General features: G+C 33.1%; 2 protein-coding genes across 4 annotated transcripts in view; one reads left to right on the top strand and one right to left on the bottom strand.

Moving 5' to 3' along the window:
- Positions 1 to 3,183, top strand: part of LOC139525515 (large ribosomal subunit protein mL40-like) — a 146,625-nt gene extending 143,442 nt beyond the window's left edge. For 2 of the 3 annotated variants that reach the window (XM_071320913.1, XM_071320912.1), the window contains 2 exons: positions 280 to 478; positions 3,045 to 3,183. In XM_071320913.1, the coding sequence (XP_071177014.1) occupies positions 280 to 478; positions 3,045 to 3,155 (310 nt within the window). In that variant the 3' untranslated portion in view covers positions 3,156 to 3,183. Of the gene's footprint in view, positions 1 to 279; positions 479 to 2,886; positions 2,956 to 3,044 lie in introns of those variants that run through there. The other variant, XM_071320914.1, reaches the window with a different exon arrangement.
- A 329-nt stretch (positions 3,184 to 3,512) lies between these two features.
- LOC139525511 (phospholipid scramblase 1-like) lies at positions 3,513 to 14,231 on the bottom strand. The gene is made up of 6 exons (XM_071320905.1): positions 13,871 to 14,231; positions 8,849 to 8,935; positions 8,265 to 8,460; positions 7,365 to 7,488; positions 6,710 to 6,812; positions 3,513 to 5,409 (listed from the first exon to the last, which is right to left on the bottom strand). The coding sequence occupies exons 1-6, from the start codon at positions 13,995 to 13,997 to the stop codon at positions 5,309 to 5,311; spliced, it is 738 nt and encodes a 245-aa protein (XP_071177006.1). The 5' UTR covers positions 13,998 to 14,231; the 3' UTR covers positions 3,513 to 5,308.
- Positions 14,232 to 15,249: the final 1,018 nt, after the last annotated feature.

Genomic DNA, 15,249 nt, shown 5'->3' with positions numbered 1-15,249 from the left:
TAGGTTAAAGTACGGCCTTCAACACGGAGCCTTGGCTCACACCGAACAACAAGCTATAAAGGGCCCCAAAATTACTAGTATAAAACCATTCAAACGGGAAAACCAACGGTCTAATCTATATAAACAAAACGAGAAACGAGAAACAAGTATATATATACCAAAGAAAACAAGATGGATTGTTAAAAACTAAGAGTGGAGCTCAAGAATTAATGGTGATGCTAGGCAATTCTAAACAAGTCCTAACTAATGACCACTAAATCTTATTCTTTTTTATTTCAGTAAATTAAGAAGAGAATTTGAACCATTACCAGTAGAGGAAATAGAAAGGAGAGCTCTTTTAGTAAAGGAATGGGGGCATTATAAAAACCAACAACATTTTACAGAGGAGAAAGCCTTACAGAAGGCAATAAATGTCCAAACTAAAGCTTTAAATGAACTTAGAATGGAGTCAGAAGAATTGTATCAAAAAGCAAAACAGGTAAATATTATCAGTAGGAAACTACACCTGAACTAGTTAATTCATACTTAGAACATCCATTGAAGTTAACGTGTTTGATTGGAGAGGGATTTTTCATTTGTTGGTTTACTGATTTGTTGATCCTTGTTTTCAGATTGTCAGGATGGGGAGGGAATTTAAAGGAGTAGGTTCAGTAAGACCCCTTTTTGGCCCCAAAATATAGCAGTTTTACAAAATTGTTAAAATGTAAACCTTTAGTTATTTATTGGACAGTAGAATGCTTCTGCTACATAAATATGGGCTGTTTTTGACAATAAAATGCACATATATCCAGTACTAGCACCATTAAGTCATGCTAAATTACTGAAATCCTCATAATTCTAGCATTTTAGTTAAATTTTAGACGGTTTTCGTGTAAAACGAAAGTGGCCGCATTCGTGTTCATCCTTTATATTGAAATGTAAGTTGTATTTTATGATAATACATAACATATATAAAGGTTGAGGATGAACACGGATGCGGCCACTTTCATTTTTACCAAAAACCATCTGAAAAATGATATTTTTCGGCATATTAGGTAGATTTTTCATATTTGAGCTTGAATCGGATCGTTTTTAATGACTAAATCTGTTAAAATCTTTCACATAAACTAATTAGTTCAAATAAAATAGACACTTAAGTGTTTAAAAAGTGGTCAAAATCTTTCGTCAGATGAACCTGAAATTTGAGGCCAAAATCGGTCCTTACCTACTCCTTTAAAGATTTTTTTTTTTTATTCTCCCAACCTTACAAAATACATTACTGTGGATTCATTACTATTCGTTGGATACCAATTTTTAACCGGATTTTTGTGACAAAAATGTCGGTTATTGATTTGGGGATGTACAGTGGGCAGTCAACCAAAGCTTTTAAAATTTTAATATGTTGTTACTGACAACAAAATGAAGGTCAAGTTCAATAATGACGATTTTGACTTTTACCGTTCAGGAGTTATGGTTCTTGAAAGATTGAAAAATGGCATTTCCAGTCGTGTCCGTTCATTTACGCATGAACTGTTCAACCAAAGCTTCCCAAATTATAATATGTTGTTACTGATGACAAAATTGAGGTCAAGTTCAATAATGACGATTTTGACTTTTACCGTTTAGGAGTTATGGTTTTTGAAAGATTGAAAAATGGCTTTTCCAGTTGTGTCCGTGCATTTACCATGTTTACTCATGAACTGTTCAACCAAAGCTTTTCAAATTTTAATATGTTGTTACTGATGACAAAATTGAGGTCAAGTTCAATAATGTCGATTTTGACTTTTACCGTTCATCAGTTATGGTTCTTGAAAGATCGAAAAATGGCGTTTCCATTCATGTTGTTGCATTTACTCATGAACCATTCAACCTAAGCTTTTCAAATATAAAATGTTGATACTGATGACAAAATGGATGTCAAATTTGATATTGACGATTTTCACTTTCACCATTCATCAGTTATGGTTCTTGTGATATTGTAGGACACAAATAAATGTTAATAAATCCGGTTTGCTGTCGTTGTGACAGCCTCTTGTCTTGTTGTGGGTTTTGTTGGTAGAGGTGAATCACAAATTAAAATTTTCAACGAATAACATATTTTTATAGGCTTTGTAAACAGATTGGCAAAACATCTAAATCAAATATCCACGAAAATGCAAGTTTTCAGCCACCCACGAAAATAAATGAAACCACAGTTTCCCTGAAATACAAATAATTCATATCTTCTAGCAGTCTACAATGTAGTTATATACTATTTCACACAAACATGATTTATCTATTTTTCTTCTTTTAAGATTTTGAATTTGACATATTGCACAAGACACAATTTTTATGCCCCACCTACGATAGTACAGGGGTATTACGTTTGTGGTCTCTGCGCCTGTTCGTTGGTCTGTCCATTTGTCCGTCCGTCTATCCCGCTTCAGGTTAAAGTTTTTGGTCAAGGTATTTTTTTATGAAGTTGGAAGTCCAATCAACTTGAAATTTAGTACACATATTCCATGTGATCTTTCTAATTTTAAATTAAATTTAATGCAAAATTTTATGATCTTTTGGATAAATGCAATTTGTGATCATGTTTTCAGTGTAATAATGAAATTAGCTCTTAAATTATATTTATCAGGTATCAAACGTTATTTTTTTTGTATGAATGTAATATTGTGTGTTGAATCTTTGTAAATGATTTTTTTGATTTCCCTTTGAAGGTGATATTGTAAAGGTATTTAAATTTTAAATCTTTGACTGTTTTGTAGATCTATGAAGGTGATATTATAAAGGTATATAAATCTTTGACTGTTTTGTAGTTCCATGAAGGTGATATTATAAAGGTATATAAATCTTTGACTGTTTTGTAGATCCATGAAGGTGATATTGTAAAGGTATATTAAATCTTTGACTGTTTTGTAGATCCATGAAGGTGATATTATAAAGGATATATATAAATCTTTGACTGTTTTGTAGATCCATGAAGGTGATATTGTAAAGGTATATTAAATCTTTGACTGTTTTGTAGATCCATGAAGGTGATTTTGTAAAGGTATTTTAAATTTTTGACTGTTTTGTAGATCCACGAAGGTGATATTATCTATCAGTTTAATGGTCCCACTGAGACACCTCCTGCTGATGACTTTGATTCACCTGATGGACAATATATAGACACATCTAGAAAGTGGTAGAATTTATTTCAATAAAAAATAGGAAAAAGTGGTTTATTATAAATTTACTACACAAAATAAGTGTAAATTATTTATAGTTCACAAAAATGAAATTTTGTATATGAAAGGACAGCCCAAAAAGACCCTACAGGTTGCACTTTGTAAATACAGCTGTTTCTCAAACCACGCCTCTTTTGGGGAGATTTAGAATATTTATAGAAAATTAATTTTGTTTACATACTGGTTCCCTGTTATGATCTCTATGTTCCATCTCATAGAGACATAACTTGGGAGTGTTACCAGTAAATTTACATGTGCAGTTTGTTTATATTGAAAACTGTGGTAACCTTTTATTTAAGGTAGGGGTAGTAAAGAACATTTTTTTTTTGTAATGTGTTTATTGGCAAAGAACTACATATATAATAACAATAGTAAATAAGTTCATAGTACATCAGCAAAATCGAGACAAGTACATAAAGTTGATATTTTGAATCCTTCTATAAACGTATAATATTATTAATAATTAATTTAAAAAAAGAACAGAAAATCTTAATCTGAGGTAGCATGGATTGGGTAGATAATTTTATTACGTGAAAGTTAACTAATAAAATCATAGTTAAGAAAATTAGTGTTAGTTTAAACTGTGAGAAGTTCAGGGCATATAAACGTTGAAAATATGCCGCACAGCCCTATATTTTGACCTTTGAAAAAAATTGTAGTGCATATGAACTTTCAATTCTAGGATAAGATTTTATTAAAAACTTCCTAGTAAAAGTGGTACAGTTTTAGCCATTAAAGGAGTTCCTATGGGAAATTGCATTGTTAATATTTACAGAAATGCAACCTACAGACCAAAAACATGAACACTTCTCAACAAATATACATAGACAAACAACACATATTCCAAGTAGTTTCAATTGGTCTGGACACAAATACGTTAAGTTTTAATTTTAACCAAGTTAATGTATGTACAACATGTGTCCATGTTTCTTGAATTACTGTCACACTGGAAAGACTTGATACCAAAAGTTTAAAATGCCAACAAAATTTTTAAGAGCACAACACAGAAAGTACAGAAAAGAGAATGGTAAGAATGTCTCTTGTTAACTATTTCAGAGAGTTATATCTTAGTTTATAAATGTTTTTTTAAGTTAAAATCACGTTAGACACCTTATATTATCCCAAATTAATAATTATAGTGAGTCTAATTGTTTTGCTATGGAGAGTGGTGTCTTCTATTCCCTTGGTGAATGACAACTTGGTATACTTTAAGGTATCCATCTGCTATTTACTCTGCCACACAATCATCATTTAAGTAATGGTTCACCTTATGTAATTACTGGTACAAAATAATTTTTGATATACAAACAGGAATACAATGAATTGTCATGGCAGTTTTATTACAAATCTCATAACTATAGTACAACATTTCCTCAAAATCACAGACTTTCATTTTCCACTTGTATGAACTTTTAACTTCAATTATGAGATGTCAAAGATTGATTAAAATACAGTATAATTCATTATGCAAATTAATGTATTGTTCTAGAGAAGATTCAAATCAGAAAGAAGAAGCTTATAGATAAGATTTAGAATTTACATTCTATGTATGCATACACAATAGACTAAAACATAGCATCGACAGGTATATATGTCCCATATACCTCTAGTGACATTGAAAGCACCTTTTGTGTTACTAACATTACCAATAATTCAATACTAAGTTTTATATATAGCTTGAGGCTTGTTGTGAAGTATCAATGAAAGGAAACAAAAACAAATAAATTTTGGCACTAAAAAAAAACTCATTTAAAACAACATCAAATTATTGCACTTATGTTTTTAAAGTTATTCTTGAACAGATGGCAATAAAATTTAACTACCAGTAACAGATAAAACTCTCTTATAAGTTTGGATGCTGCATGCTCCATATTATCTTACAACAGATCAACGATTCTTTGTTTTGAATTATGCATTAAAGTAATAGCAGCAGCAGAAAACACAAGATAATACATTTAACATTTAGAACACCCTTGAAATTCTAGGAATATGCCTGTTATACTCTTGAAATCTAAAATTTAGGTTTAAATTTACTATTCTCAAAACGTTTTCGCATTTTGCTTTACACAGATCTGTTACAGTTTTGTTGTCATTATGACAACTAATATGCAATATCAACAGCAAAATCTCCTGTCATGTTCAAAGTTGTTAAAATCTACCAGTAAACAGGCTCCTAGAACCATCAGTTTCTTTACAAGATCCAAGTCTGTTAAAACTGTAAAAATAATAATAGAAATATCAAAAGCACACTCTTAAGTTAAACTTAAAGTATATTAGTACTTGAAAATAATTTTTTGAAGTAAACTGTGTGACAATTGTCCACTTCTTATGTATGTATGTGGTGTGATGAATTTCCTCTTACTTATCTACAGTATATATGTATGTGGTCTCCTCTTACTTATATGAATATATGTTGTGGTGATTGTCCACTCTTCAGTATTTATGTGGTGTCGGATTTTCTACTACAAAGCAATTTACGAAAGAAAACAAATATGACAGACCTAAATTAACGGTTATCTGTTATATTTGTTTTTGGTAAATGTTGTTTTTATAAATCAGGCCATTAGTTTCTCAATTCAACTCAATTCAATTAAGAAAGCGAAATGCCTAAATTATGAAAAACATAAACCTACAACCAATGAATTACAGGCTCCTGACTTGGGAGAGGGACATAAAAAAAATTGTCCAGGTTAAACATGTTTGTGAGCGCTCAACCCTCCCCTAACCTGGGACAGTGTTGTAACAGCACATATCAGAAAAACTATAAAAATCAGTTAAAAAAGGCTTATATTATTAGATAGATACCAAGAAATCATAAATTAAAAACACAGACAAGACCCGACGGTATATATCTTTCCCTCATTTTAGACAAAATGATGCTAAGTACAGATCTAACAGTTACTGACAGCTAGTTCAAAGCAAATAACAACTAATAAAACAAATCATGTTTGTAAGGCTAAACTATCAATCAATAAACATCCAACCTGCAACGGATTTAGTGTTAAAAAAAGGAACAAATACCAGAGGGACAGTCCAACTCATAAATCGAAAATAAACTGACAACACCATGGCTTAAAATGAAAAAAAAGACAAATAGACAAACAACAGTACACATGACACAACATAGAAAACTAAAGAATAAACAACACGAACCCCACCAAAAACTAGGTGTGATCTCATGTGCTCCGGAAGGGTAAGCAGATCCTGCTCCACATGTGGCACCCGTCGTGTTGCTTATTTGATAACAAGACATCCTTAATATTCAGAGAAAAACATGACCTTGTATAATACCAAAATCTAGTTATCAACAGATTGTTGTAACATAAAAAGTACATTTATGTAATGTTTAGTATGGTTTAATTTATTGATAACAAAATCAATATTTGTACCAATAAAAACAATATTCAAATATCTACAGTGTTGAAAAGATGCCTCGTCAGCACACGTAGGCTATGGTAGAACAGCATTTATTACACTGTACAGCTAAACATTATTATTACATCCATTCTACTTACACTCAACAAGGAAGTCGTTTTTCAGGTTAAATAATTCAGCACCATCAGATTTAGAATTTTTTATAATTTTAGCAACAAGATTGTCTGTAGCTGGGTCATAAACCTGGAAATTACAAATGTATATATTTATTATGATTGTTATACATAATTTCAAATGTACACATTGATGATGATGATGATTGTAATAGATAACTACAAATGTTTATATTGATGACAATTGTAATACATAATAACACATGTACACATTGATGATAATTGAAATACATTATTACAAATGTATACATTGGTGATAACTGTAATACATTAATTACAAATGTATACATTGATTGATAATTGTAAATCATTAATTACAAATGTACACATTGATGATAATTGTAAATCATTAATGACAAATGTAAATATTGATGATAAAAAGTGTTTAAAGGGAAAGAAAATTATTTTTTCTAGCTTGTTTATAACAAAATATCCACTAGTATGATTATTTACATCGTTTGCAATATCAGGTGCATTTCATTAAAATTGCAATGTTAAGGGTAATTTACAGTTTAATACGATTAATAACATTAGTTGTTAATGTCATTTTAATCACAAGATTTTAAAGTGATAACAGTCCCCAAATAATGTAACCATAACAACAAGGACTAAATAATGTTACCTGAATTTCAACATCAGTACACCAGTTACATGTCTTCATATAACAACAGTTTGTGGTATATGTCAGTGAAGGTTCACTTTCTTTATGAGGTAATACATCAAAAATGGGATTGCAACAGGTTACTCTGTTAGAAAAAAATGGTTAAAACACATGAATAAAAGGAAATACTAGTAATGGAATATATCAGTGAGACAGCAACCATAAAAACAAATAACCAAAAGACATTGGTATGACTACCTTTGGTCTCCAATGATAGACAAATACCAGGCTATAAACCATAAAGTTTCATTAAATGCTTTTAAACATGTTAAAAGATTGAAATTTGAGTAGTTTGAGGTACTAGTATTACAAATTAGAATTATCAATGATCATGTCTTTAAAAACAAAGTGCATCAGGCTTTTGATTGACAACATCCTGGACATGCATATGATATTTGCCATTGGATATTATTTAAACATACAGCCACCAATCACTCTACTTGACTAAAGACACAACTGCAAAAAAAAAAGTAAAATCACAAAAATACTGAGCTCAGAGGAAAATCTAATCGGAAAGTTCATAATCACATGGCAAAATCAAATGACAAAACACATGAAAAACGAATGGACAAGAACTGTCATATTCCTGACTTGGTACAGGCATTTTCAAATGTAGAAAATGGTGGATTAAACCTGTTTTTTTTAGCGCTAAACCTCTCACTTAGTTGACAGTCTCATCAAATTCCGTTTTATTAACAATGATGCGTGAACTAAACAGACATAATAAATAAAAATAAAAATATAGGTACAGCAGTCATCATCGTGTAACAATTTTAAACAATTTAACAGAACACTGCAACTGATGTGTGTTAAAAGCAATTGAGACAACAATGCACAAATTATGAAAACAACTAGTCTCACCTTTCTTCTATTTTCCCCAGTCTTATGTGAGGTGGTGAGTTAACTGCCATTGAAGGAGGTCCTGGGGAGAAACAACATCCACGTGAACATGTCATTGTACGGTAAAATGTAACCACGTTTTCATCGTCACAGTTATTCATACGTAGATTCAAGTTCCTAGCAGCACCAATACATTCTCTGAACAAACACATACCAGCTGTGAACCAAAAGCAAAAACATTTCTTAGTGTGATATTTTAATTTAGGTCCACTTTCTACTGAGATGTTTAGCTATCTATAAAACTAGGTTTACCTCACCATTTTTTATGTAAGAAAGTTCCTGCACCAAGTCAGGAGTATAACAGTTGTTTTCCATTAGGTTAAGGGATTCTAGCCTTTTTTTCTCCATTTGATAAAGAACTTTCCGTTTGAATTTTCCTTGGAGTTTACAATTTCACTCTTTGTGGGGAATTAAGAAGTTCAACCACATTGGTTTATGACTGCATTTCGTGTCAAACGTTAAAAAAAGAAGCTCAACATGATGGATTATATCTGCTGAAGGCAGCAGTAGTCTTACTTCAAGAGAAGCTACATGTATTTACTTACATTCCTTAATGCTGAGTATTTCATCCTGATCAGTACCAGTTGTGTATATACTAAAAGAAGCTTGTCGAGGTGTACAGCACAAAAACACTGAAAATCAAGAAAACAACACTGCACATTAATTATATGGATGACGGATGGTGTTTGCAGTTATTCCACCAGTACTGTATGTAAGTAGCTTGTAACCTGAACCTACCAATGACTTCTGGGAAAGACTGGCTGACAACCAAGAATAGAATGGTGACGTCTGGAGAGACCGATGGCATTCAAGGAAGATCGAAACAAGGGTTTGATGGGCTAGCACCCCATCACACTGTTTCCTTGAAGGAAAACCATACCAAGCTACAACACAGAATAACGAGCAATAACCCCATGGTCTTCAGAAGGGGGAGGATGATAGACCCATTGAACAGGACAAAACGGTAACACCTCGGCTAATCCAACGGACTTTGGCTGGAACAACGACAGAAGTGTCATTGGGAAAGGTTTGCATGAACCTAAAAGGTTTAAAGATACACAGCCAGACAAGAATTGAGTGTGGATCTGGGAAGCACTAGAGGGAACGCACAGTTAACACCGATGACCGTGGACCACAGCCAGGAAGCACACTACATTGCAGAGGACCTCTTACCTAATGAAGCTACTCAGATCAACATTGAGGAGGAGTAATGGAATCAAAACCAGCAGAAAACATCGACAGTACCTTCAACACGCAGAAGGAAATAAAAGATACAATGGCCACCAACAGCTGATAGGAGATGAGAGATCTTTGATGAAGACCTAAACACGATCTTAGATAACACACTAACTGAATATGTACAGAGAAAGATAACATTATTATCAACAATTGTATATGCAGTAGGAAAAAAACGATTTGGAAGCCACTGAGGGTACCACCAAACATAACCAACGTCAACAAGAAATACAAACATTCAGAATCGAAATAAATTATGTCACAAAGCAGTATAGAAGAGCAAACTAGGAAGGAAAAAAAAGGTTGAATGAGCAAAGATCAATACTGAGGGAGAGAAGAAACAATCCACAAAGAGCAGAAAGAATGAAGAAAGCTAGGAGAGCGAGAGGGAAGAAGGGAGCAATGTATGTTACCAACCTATACAAGTTTACCAAAGCAACACTGGACGGAACAAGGGCGGGATCAGTAAAAAAGCACAAAAGAGGAACTGGAAAAACATCTACAGAAACACACAGTGACGAAAGGCAGTGGGAGCGTCTAGGAACCTGCGATAGGATAGAACATGTGCTAGAAATACCAATGAATATTAAGGTACCATCATGGAAATAAGTGTCAGATGTAGTGAAGAAAGTTTGCATCATCTGACATCACCAGGACCAAATGGCATCCCGTATAAGGTATATAAAAACTTTCCAAAGATTTTGAAACACCTGTGTGTGGAGGCTTTTGAAAGTGGTGGGGAGAAAAGATACAGTCATGTTGGCTGAAAGCAGAGGGGTGTTTTATTATAAAAAAAAAAAAAAAAAAAAAGAGAAGCAAAACCAGAAGACATCACACAATTACGAACAATCTCAATAACAATGCAGAAGGAAAGATCTTTTTCTCTATCATGGCTAGAAGGATGACATCATATATGACATATAACATACAGACACTTCAGTACAGAAGGGCGGAGCACCAGGATTATCAGGAGGCATTGAACATACAAGCTTCCTTTCACAACTGATTCAAGAGACCAAAGTGAACAAGAAACCTTACAGTTGTATGGTAAGATTTGGCGAACGCATATGGTACTTTTTCTCACATGCTAATACCGTAGTCATTAGATAATTACCATCTCTAATCTCTGTGGGATTAAGCTGCGGTTTACATTAAGCACATTTAAAATAACATGGCAGTAACTGCAAAAAGGAATACTAGATGTACCATCTCATTTATTTTGTTTGTATATGATTATTTCATCTGGAGAGAGAGAACCTAGGGGCCCAAAAACAACAACCAAAATTAGACGACCACCAAATAGAGGGCTCATGGACGATTTAACCATCACCACAAATACCAATGTCCAGGCTATATGGGTGTTAAAGGCCTTGGAAGAGACAGTAACATGGACAAGGATGGCTCTCAAACCAAAGAAGTCTAAAGCTCTAATAAAATAAAAAAGGAAAGAGCACACTCCAAGTAAAACTGAATATGCAATGAGAATTCATTCCATCAATAATTTACAATCCCATTAAGTGCCTAGGAAAGTGGTTTAATGACTCTTTAAGTGACAAGAACAGTATCAGGAGAGCTTTCAGAGGGAATGGGGAACATCGACAAAACAGGTCTACCAGGAAAATTAAAGGCATGGATATTCCAACATGGACTCCTGCCAAGGATATCATGGCCACTTATGTTGTATGAAATTACATTTACAACAGTTGAGAAGCTTGAAAGAACCACCAACAGACATCTTAGGAAATGGGCATATGTCCTTTCAAGTTTTACAACTGTAGGACTGTATAGCAGGACCGCCAAGTTGCAGCTACCGTTAATATCTATAGTAGAAGAATTCAAAGTTAGCAAAACTCGCCTTGTGATGACATGAATCCAGAGATGACAAAGTAAGAACAGTAGGCGTCCAAGTAAAAACAGGACGAAAGTGGCCAGCGTACAAAGCAGTAAATTTTGGACAAAAATCAAAAACAGACAAGGAACAATTGAAAAGCAAGTAAATCACAAAATCACAAAAGCAAGAACAACAGCTAATAGCCTTGTGAACACCGGTTTCCTTTTAAACAACCCATCACTTGTTTACAGATATGTATAACAAGAACATGATACAAACTTTAATATACGGACTTGAAATTAAACTGGATAAAACTAATTTGAAAATCTAATGACAAGCAAATTATATCTCTTCTACAAATTGTCTGATGAGGTACCATAAAAACTATCGTTATTTAATGCTCCTTAATAGTAGGGCATTTCCATCTTTAATATAATACTGATATTGGCATACAGTTTATTTCTACTACCTGAAACCTTTACCGAAAATTGGAAGTTTATAATCTACTAAATGTTTATTTACTTTCGGAGACCCCGTATAACAAAACGTAATATAATTATGGTAAACAAAGCACAGACTTCTTTTTTGGATCGCTCAGTTCTGCTAACATACAACACTGAATCTGGGAACAGTATATCTATGTGCCTGACTGAACTTATGAGGATATATAAAGCTGGCTCTATCTTAAAGTACAATTAAGAGTCATATTATCCCAAGGTAAACAAAACCCTTGATATTATCCCAACGGAATTAGCTACAGACACATATGTCGAATACATGTAAACCTAAACTTAAGTAGATCCTTCATCTTTCAGGCAAACCATTCAAGATTTAATCGAAACCAACAAGAAGCATAAAGCCTGTTATGTGGAGAGGATGATGGAGATTTAAAAAGTTTTATAATCAACGGTGCCTTTTTGAAACACAACAGGTGCATGTAACAACGCTACATAAAGCAAAGAGTTGAATAATGCCTCCAATTGGAACTTTAAAAGAAAGCACACACTTCTTTTTTGGATCGCTCAATTCTGCTAACATACAACACTGAATCTGGGAACAGTGAGTATATCTATGTGCCTGACTGAACTTATGAGGATATCGTGGAGATTATCAATAAACACACTTTCTATGCCATAATTTCATTGCAGACGAATTTTTTATAACCTGCTGTCACGGAATAGAAGTTCCTTCATAATATAAGTTCCAAAAGGTAAATATATTCTGGAATATTATTTCCACAGAAATAAATATTACAGTATATGTTCCTAGCGGAATAAATGGTATAGAATATTTGTTCCAACAGGAATAGATATTATGACAATGTTTATAACAAAGTTTTCAATGGAATTTCTGTTAGGCGGAACAAATATACGTTGACCGTTCTCGATATGCAGCTAGCATATTGGCAAATATATATATTGTTTTCGATAACTTGATAAGATGTGATGGTTATGCACATACTCCATATTCTAATAATGTTGATTTTTCAATACTTATGTATTATATTGGGACATACGACATTTACTTGATGTACGAATAGGGTTTACTGTTTGGATTTTGATTGAAAGAGGCTTGCCTTTATATCGTTTACAGACATGTAGTTCCTTTTTTGATAAACTTTTAAATTGTTGAAAGTTAAGTGTATAGAATAGTTCTAAACAACCTGCAATTATATGACATTATTACAATTGAAAATATGCAAACAATCATAATTGATATGTTATCTTCAAGGTAAGAATTTATATGTTCTTATACATAATTGCATAAGGCAGCAACCATTTGATTTTCTGGGGGGGGGGGGGGGGGGGGCTATGGTTTTTTTTTCTGGACAAATTTTTTTTTTCGCCCGCGGCGAAAAACAATCTATTTTTTTCGTGACAAGTCGAAAACAATTTTTTTCTTTCAATTTTAGCATGACATATAGTGGCAGCTGAGGGTGAAACAAACAATTTTTTTTTCTCAGAATCAAAAACAAATTATTTTTTTCTCCAAAAACTGGAAACAAACTTTTTTTTCAAAAAAAAACCATAGCCCCCCCCCCCCCCCAGAAAATCAAAAGGTTGCTGCCTAATAGCTTGCGGTTGGATCTGCAAATGTGTCGAACTAACAAGTGGCATATTCTCTTGTCTCAAACACCCGGCTTCTCCGCAAATAGGTGTCCGATTTCAAAATAGTTGTTTGAATGATTGATTGTTGGTGTTTAACGCCACTTTCAAACATCACCTTTGGGTTATTTCGTGGCGGCCAGTTTTTATTGGTGGAGGAAACCACAGACCTTCGATAGGAAAATTTAACTTACAATGAATCATAGTCAATTAAAATTGGAATCGAGTGCACTAACACGAGTGGAGTTCGAACTCACGACCTCAGTGTTGATTGGTTAGTGATTACAGTAGTAGAACTACTTAGACCACTTGACCAACCCCTCATGATAGTTAGATAGAAGTCTACCTATACACGTCAACCAAGCCGGTACACGTAAACATATGAACATACGAACCTTCACATACATTGACATTCCGACTGACTAGAACTTCAGATAAAGTTGCGAGTTCTCTCAGGCCATTGGGCAGTTCTTTCCTGTCTCCTTTACAGGGTTGATGCGTTTCGGGCACAGTGTATGCCATCTGACTGCCACACTAACACACCAATACGTGACAGCCGGTCGGTGAATTAAATTATGTGACCGTTTAATTGTCGCCGTGAAGATCGGCATATATGAAGATTGTCACTTTACGAATCAATTTGCTACTATTCGTATGAATCATTTAATCAATTAATGATCATTAATAGAAAATTCGAAGTTGTTATTTTTAAAAACTTGTGTACATAGTTATTGACATGTGCCGGATGTAAACATTGAAAATTATATGGGAGGTAAGTCCTTTTAATAATATGATTTCTTAACAGTTTAAAAGGCGGCAAAGTCCAAGATGGATTTGAAAGTACAGAATAAAGCCTTTCCTTCTTAAACAAAACACATTACCCCTGTATTTGTTACTCTTCCACAGTATAAATATTTATTATGTGGCGACTTTAAGTAATTGTTTTATACCTTAATTTGTTAAGTTATCCATGAAGGTATACCCATTGTTCCTAAAGTAAAAAATAGGCTCGTACTGAGTGTATTAAATATTTGTTACAGTGGAAATGATATAACAGAATATTTCTTCCACACCGAACTTATATAATGATCTGACGAACATGCAAAGATGAGAAAAGGATTCCTGGTCCATAAACTTATTTATCAAATAAATTCCCGGTTATATTATAAGTCTGAACAGAAAGTCTCTGGTCTGACTTCAGATGCAAACGAACGAGAGGTGAATGAGAGTCTTCTAGACAGACATCTCATAGAATACTAAGAAATAGAAATTTTGTCGTGGAAATTTAGGAATTTTAGTTTTTGATAAAAAGTTAAGTACACTAATTTTTCACACCATATTTAGCTATTTACAAACTGGTATGTTTTATATGACTGTTGTTGAAATTTGTAATGTACTTTTGCTATTCAAAGTTTACTTATTTAGTGATATATCTCGTATCACTATCTTAAATATATACCAGCTTTTATAAGTGTTTGGTATGACTATAAATTGTTACTTCTATTCTCGTACTATAATAAAATATTTCCGTACTCCATAACTGTATACCTTGCAAAATATTTTTATTTAACTGTGTACGTTATTTATTTGGTGGCATTTTGTCCAAGGACATTGTTGTGTTTGGTATTGTTTAACATCTCACCCCTTATTTTATTGATGATGTATTAACATTATGTCATAGATCAAATTTATTCGTTCAGTGTATGTTATTATTATTTTTTTAATATGCCTTTTGATTCAATAATGGAAGTATCATATTGACAATTAAGCCATT

Source organism: Mytilus edulis, chromosome 5 (genome assembly GCF_963676685.1).
Source record: "Mytilus edulis chromosome 5, xbMytEdul2.2, whole genome shotgun sequence".
NCBI lineage: Eukaryota > Metazoa > Mollusca > Bivalvia > Mytilida > Mytilidae > Mytilus > Mytilus edulis.
Note: the sequence above shows the minus strand (reverse complement) of the source record. Positions and strands in the feature narration are given on the sequence as shown.